The 6,141-nt window shown below is 34.6% G+C and overlaps 1 protein-coding gene across 1 annotated transcript; it reads left to right on the plus strand.

Moving 5' to 3' along the window:
* Positions 1 to 5,153: 5,153 nt before the first annotated feature.
* Positions 5,154 to 5,567, plus strand: LOC131658802 (uncharacterized). Its single transcript, XM_058928059.1, has one exon. It carries the CDS (start codon positions 5,154 to 5,156, stop codon positions 5,565 to 5,567), a length of 414 nt encoding a protein of 137 aa, XP_058784042.1.
* The last annotated feature ends 574 nt before the right edge of the window (positions 5,568 to 6,141 follow it).

The following is a 6,141-nucleotide window of genomic DNA, read 5'->3' on the forward strand; positions in this document are numbered from 1 at the left end:
CATATTCTCAAATCTACTGTGGTGGTTGCTATGACCCTCTTGTGCAAACTTTTTTTATATTAATTTCTACAAGTAACTCCGGATCATTTTCTCCATGACATGTCCAATACCAATAATCAGGTTTGAACCCTTTTTGAAAAACATGAACTTTAACTTCTTCGAAGTGTTTCAAAGGGACGTTTTTGCAATTAGAACAAGGACATCTAATTTCATTATTAATTATGCCCTCTTGCCGAAGTGCAAATGATATAAATTCATCTAACCTATTTCGAAACTCGGCAGTGTACCCCTTCCGACCAGGATTTAACCTATTATACATCTAACTACGACGTAGTCGGATGTCCATGTTTATTCTGTAATATAATTAAAGTATATAGATCATGTATTGTATTTAAATAGAGCATATAACTCATGTATAGTATTTGAGTTAGACACCAAAATTGAACAAATAACTTATAATTTCATATTATAGTTCATATATGGTATTTAAGGCAAACAATATATATAAGACTAGATTCAAGAAAATATTAAAGGATCTCACCTTCTACAATTATTTTTCAAAAAATTCCCTTGAGTTCTTGTATAAAAAGTAGAGCACTCTGATCCCAAATATCTACAATGTCAATATAAAAATAATGAGCATACCTGAATAAAAGGGAAAAAAATTCTACTTCCAACAATGAGAATATGGTTATGTGAACAATTTGATACACTTGCTAAATTACTATTAAGTTCTTAGAGTTGTTGCTAAAGAGTATCAGATTTATTGAATTTAAAAGTTTACTCGTGCAAATCAAATAGGGAAGTTCAATTAAAGAAACAACAAGAGTTAGACAACAAAAATAATTTAAATCCAACAATGAGAAGAGTGATCATGAAAATAGAGACTTAGTCTCACTGTCAGAAAAATTACTAGGAGACTATAGTAAGAGGACAATTAATAGCAATATGTTGCCCATGTAAATGAACCTATAACTATAGCAAAGTTCGAGTTCAGTTAAGTGTTTTTCTAAGAGTTGAAACAAAAGTAATCTACAGGAAGGTGAAATGAGGATACCAATAGCACTTAAAGCACTTCTTCACCATGTGCACAACTGTCAAGATAGAATTACATATTGCTATCAGTTCTTAAAATTTTAAATTTGCAACCCAAATTATAAAAAAATTAAAGCTATTGCTGCTAATGAACACATGACAAGTATAAGCCTAAATAAATTCTAACTAAGCATTTCCAAGCAACACATTTTCCATCAAGAGAATAGTAAATTTTTCTCTAAAGAATAATTTAAAACTCTAGCTAATATTCTGGATTTCACTACATGATTAACTCATTTTGATTACTTAGGAGTCCTCATCTTTAAAGACAAACCAATAATGATTCATTACAAGCCATTACTAGAAAATTAATCGTCAAACTTACAGCTTGGAAGAACTTACTCTCAATGATGATTCACTACAAGCCAGATTAAAAAAACTCATGCTATCTTATAAATTCTAAACACCACCATAAGACAATATAACTTTCTATCACTTTACTTAAAGTGATTAATATCTACTGGGGTTTAATATTAGTGATTTAATTATGTCAAAATGCATTTCATACTCATATGGAATTAACATCTTAAACTTATTCTAATCAATTTCTTTTGTCACAATGACAACAACTGTCAATAAACATAAAACTTGTTTCTATTCGATTTATTATGTTATTTTCAAGTATCTCACTTTCTAACACATAAATAGGGCATCCAATATCCAAAGAAATTTCTATCAAAATCTAAAATCCCACTCACAGAGAAACAAAAAAACAACAAATAAACAACCATAATAATAATTAGAAACAACCATTAAAGAAAAGAAGCATACAAGAGAAGCAGAAATAAGTGAAAGACCTTGATATATTGTTGAAGGTTTTGCGGTTGTTACCGGACGGCGAATGAAAGATTTGAACGGCGGAGAAACAAGGAGGAGTGTGCGGCGGAGAAACAAGGAGGAGTGTGAGGCAGAAAAACAATTTTACGAGGTCATGAGTGTTAGGGTTGGTGGAGAATTTTGGAACAAAGAAGCTGTAAAAATAAAACTGTCATTTTGTTTTAAAAATAAAAAATTATCGAGCCCGAAAAAAGAAAGCGGAAACGTTTTGTCTACACTTGAAAATACTTAGATGCGTTCATATAGTTTTGATATTTAAAATAATATAACATAAACGGTTAGATGGGTTGGTAGGAGATCTTTGTTGGCATTGAAATGTCATCGCTTCGACTCTTGTCTGTACCTTTTTATGTCTAGTATTTTTAACCACTAAACTAAAATTTAAAATAAAAAACAATGGAGCAAAGGATCGAACTCAGATCCTTCCTTCACATATGACCAACCACTAGACACAGTATTATATTGTTATTAGTTTAGCAAATTAATTAAAATTATGTAAAAAAACAAAAAAAAAACTTTAGCATTTTTATATTAAATATTTGGTCACAAATTTGGTGACTAATTTCAATTAGTGACCCATTTCGCGACATCTAAAATTTTACATATAGCATACTAATTTTTGGTGGCTATTTTGGTGGCTAGAGTGATAGAAATTTTTCGGTCACTATTTTAGTCACTAAAAGCGAATTTTCTAGTAGTGCACCATCATCAACTACGGGCTTCCCCGAACGATCCAGCTTAGGGCCCATAGGAGACCCTGCACAAATCCCTGGAGAGCGGCGAAATCACTCCGACCATCTTCATCCAGGTCCCCGAGCCTAGTCATATATTGGTCGGTGCCATAAGCAAAGTGGTCCCGCGACCAGAAAAATCTGAACTTCGGTTTTCGGGCAGTAACTGTAACACCCATTTTAATTTATTTAATCGTCGAGTATATTTTGGTTTGATTTAAAGCCGTTTAGGGTACTTGCATGATAGGACCTTAGTTAAGGGCATTGGAGAATATTTTATGGTGTGTTATTATTATTATTAGTATTTTTAATATTAGAATTATTATGATTACCAATATTATTATATTATTAGTAGTATTAGAAATATTGTTATTATTAGTATTATTTTCTAATAATTAAAATTAGATTTTAAGGAGTAAATCCTAATTAAGAAGTAATGGACTTAGTAGAGAATTATAAGGAGAAGAATAGATTAAGTGGGCTGGGTAGATATAAAAAGAGGAGAGTTTTCACGTAATAACAATTAGGGTGATCAAGGACTAAAGGTGAATGGCTGCTAGGGAGACTGGGAAGAAACCAATTCACCGGAAATTCCAAACGATTCCAAGGTAAGGGGGGGGGGGAATCTATTCCAAAATGGGTGTATTATCATGAGAGGGTAGTGAGGGTACCCTTCCCTTGTATAGATTTCTTATATCAATTTTTGGTATGTGATTCTGTCTGTGATTATATGAATAAAATTATGTTTTAATTGGTTGTTTAATTGATGCTGTAAATGAAAAATTATATTTGGCAGTGATCGATTGATGTACTGTGTGACAAAATTATTGTTGGTAATTAATCGTCAGAGGTAACGAAGAGATATAGAAAAATTGCAGGAACTGAAAACAGAAACCGAACGGCACACTTTGGGTAAGGGGAGTGTGTCGAACAACACAAGCATCATGGAGGGGAACATACCGATTGGCATGTGCAGTGGGGTGCCGAACGGCACCAGTGACTAGATAGTGGATGTGCCGAACAACACCCCTTGTGTGATGAATTTCACAATTTTCCAAATAACTTGTTTTGTCTTTTAGTGTGATGAACATCACACTTGGTGGTGATGAATGTCATGTTGTTTAATTAAGTACTAGATTATGTTTTTGAACCAAAAATAATGTGATACAACTTTATATATATATATATATATATATATATATATATATATATATATATATATATATATATATATATATATATATATATTTCATTGTATATTAATGAATAATAATAAGTTAGTATTATTAATATGACATTTTAAGAGTTTTGGAATTAGAGATAAATAATTAGATTAATGGGTTAGTTTTAATTATTTTCCATTTTGGTAGTGTTGTTAAAGGTGTAATTTAATTGTCAATAGTGTTGAATAAATTAGCAGTAACAGTATGGGTTGGTTTAATAGTAGTTCAAAATAGAAAATTTAAGCAATAAAGCAGAAGATTAATTAACCAGAATAGTCATAATAGTCCGAATAATTACGTGGTTTATTTGTAGTCTATGTGGGTTGATTCAGTGAATTGTGTGTATGTGTGCTTATCTATCTGAACAGGTGGGGTAATACCAGTGAGTATTGCGGTAAGTTAGAGAGTTACACTTGATCAGGAGGACCATATTGGTGTGAACATGTCTTGTACATGTGAATTATATGCATATTGTTGTCATGCATTCATGGTGTTATTGGTGGAAATAGGTCATTGCTCAGGAGGAGTGTATGTGACGAGTGGTGTAGATATATCATTGCCTAAGAGAGGTGTATGTGATTTATCTGGTTCGATTGAATGAACCTTGGTGATTGGTACCACGTGCATTGTGTCATTATTGAGTAACATTGCATCTTAACTATTTATTTGGATTGGTGTGGTTGTGTGATTACTACTCTCAACATGATTATTTCACCGTTAAATTATTGAATGTAGTTCTCACCCCTTTGTTGTTGTTGTTGTGTTTGTGCTCCCTTGGAAGTACAGATAATCCAGGTACTTGAGTGTGCATGGAGTGTGTGTTGCCTGATCGAGTCTTAAGAGTCGCTCTGATACGTAACACGAGATTTTGGGGCGTTTATTTATTCGTTATTTCTTTTATCAATTAGTTACGTATCATTCGTTAATTTGGAGATTTGTTGAACCACGGAGAACTGTGGATTTCTTTTGTTTTTTTTGTATTCGGGCATATTGCCAAGCTGAGATCAAACAATTATTTTCCGCTGTTTTAATTCATTAATAAAAGGAGCTTAAGTTGGTTTGTTTTTTTCTGTGACATTCCACTTATTGGTGTAAAACTCTGATTATTTTATTATTATAGCGTATTATTATAAATGGGAATAGTGGGGTGTTACAATTGGTATTAGAGTAGGTCGGTTCCACCGGCTAGGTGGAGTAGTAGAGTCAGTCCTTAGACTAGGAGTAGACTTTTATATTCTTTTAACTGTGTTTCGGACTGTCGAATAGTATGGCAGGGAGGAATGAAGCTGCTCTTGCTGCTGCTATGCAAGCTATGGCGCAAACAGTAGAGAACATTACTCAAGGCGCTGGGAATGCACAGTTCCGCGACTTGGAACAGTTTCAGAGCAACAAGCCGCCTACGTATGAGGGAGGTATCCTAGATCCTGTGGCTGTACAGAAATGGGTGAAAGCTATTGAAAAGATCTTTAGGACCATGGGGTGCAGTGATGCTCAGAAGGTAACTTTTGGTACTCATATGCTGGAAGGAGAGGCTGAAGCCTGGTGGGACAATAGTCGTCAGAGGTTGGAAACTGCAGGTACAGGTATTACTTGGGCGGTGTTTCGGGATGAGTTTCTAGAGATGTATTTTCCAAAAGACATTCGCAGTGCAAAGGAGGTTGAATTTTTGGAGCTGAAATAGGGTAGCCTGACTGTTGCTGAGTATGCTGCACGGTTTGAAGAGTTAGTACAATATTGTACCCATTACAATACTGAAGAGGCTATGACTTCAAAGTGCTTGAAGTTTGAGAACGGGTTGCGTCCCGAGATCAAACAGGGTATCGCTTGTCAGAAGATAAGAAATTATCTAGAATTCGTGAGCAGAAGCAGAATCTATGACAATGATAACAGGGCTAGGATTGCTCACTACAAGACTGCGAATGAGCGAAAGGGTAAGCAGAGGTTTGGAGGTACACCGTATAGTGCTCCAGCTGACAAGGGAAAACATAAAGCTGTTGTAAGTAAGAAGCCAAGTGGGGGATGGGCAATTCCCAATCCTACGAAGTGCTTCAGATGTGGGGGTATGGGCCACCGTGCTAATGATTGTACAATTGAGGCGAAGAAATGCTTTAAGTGTGGAAGACTAGGACATGTCATAGCTGATTGCAGGTCCACTATGCCTACCTGTTATAATTATGGAGAAAAGGGTCATATCAGCACTCACTGTGAGAAGCCGAAGAAGTCGCAGGCTGGTGGGAAGGTGTTTGCATTGGTGG

Source organism: Vicia villosa, linkage group LG1 (assembly GCF_029867415.1).
Source record: "Vicia villosa cultivar HV-30 ecotype Madison, WI linkage group LG1, Vvil1.0, whole genome shotgun sequence".
Lineage (NCBI taxonomy): Eukaryota > Viridiplantae > Streptophyta > Magnoliopsida > Fabales > Fabaceae > Vicia > Vicia villosa.

What these genes read in the sequence shown, in the direction of transcription:
- LOC131658802 (XM_058928059.1), top strand. Translation starts at nt 5,154, where the DNA reads ATGGCAGGGAGGAATGAAGCTGCTCTTGCTGCTGCTATGCAAGCTATG.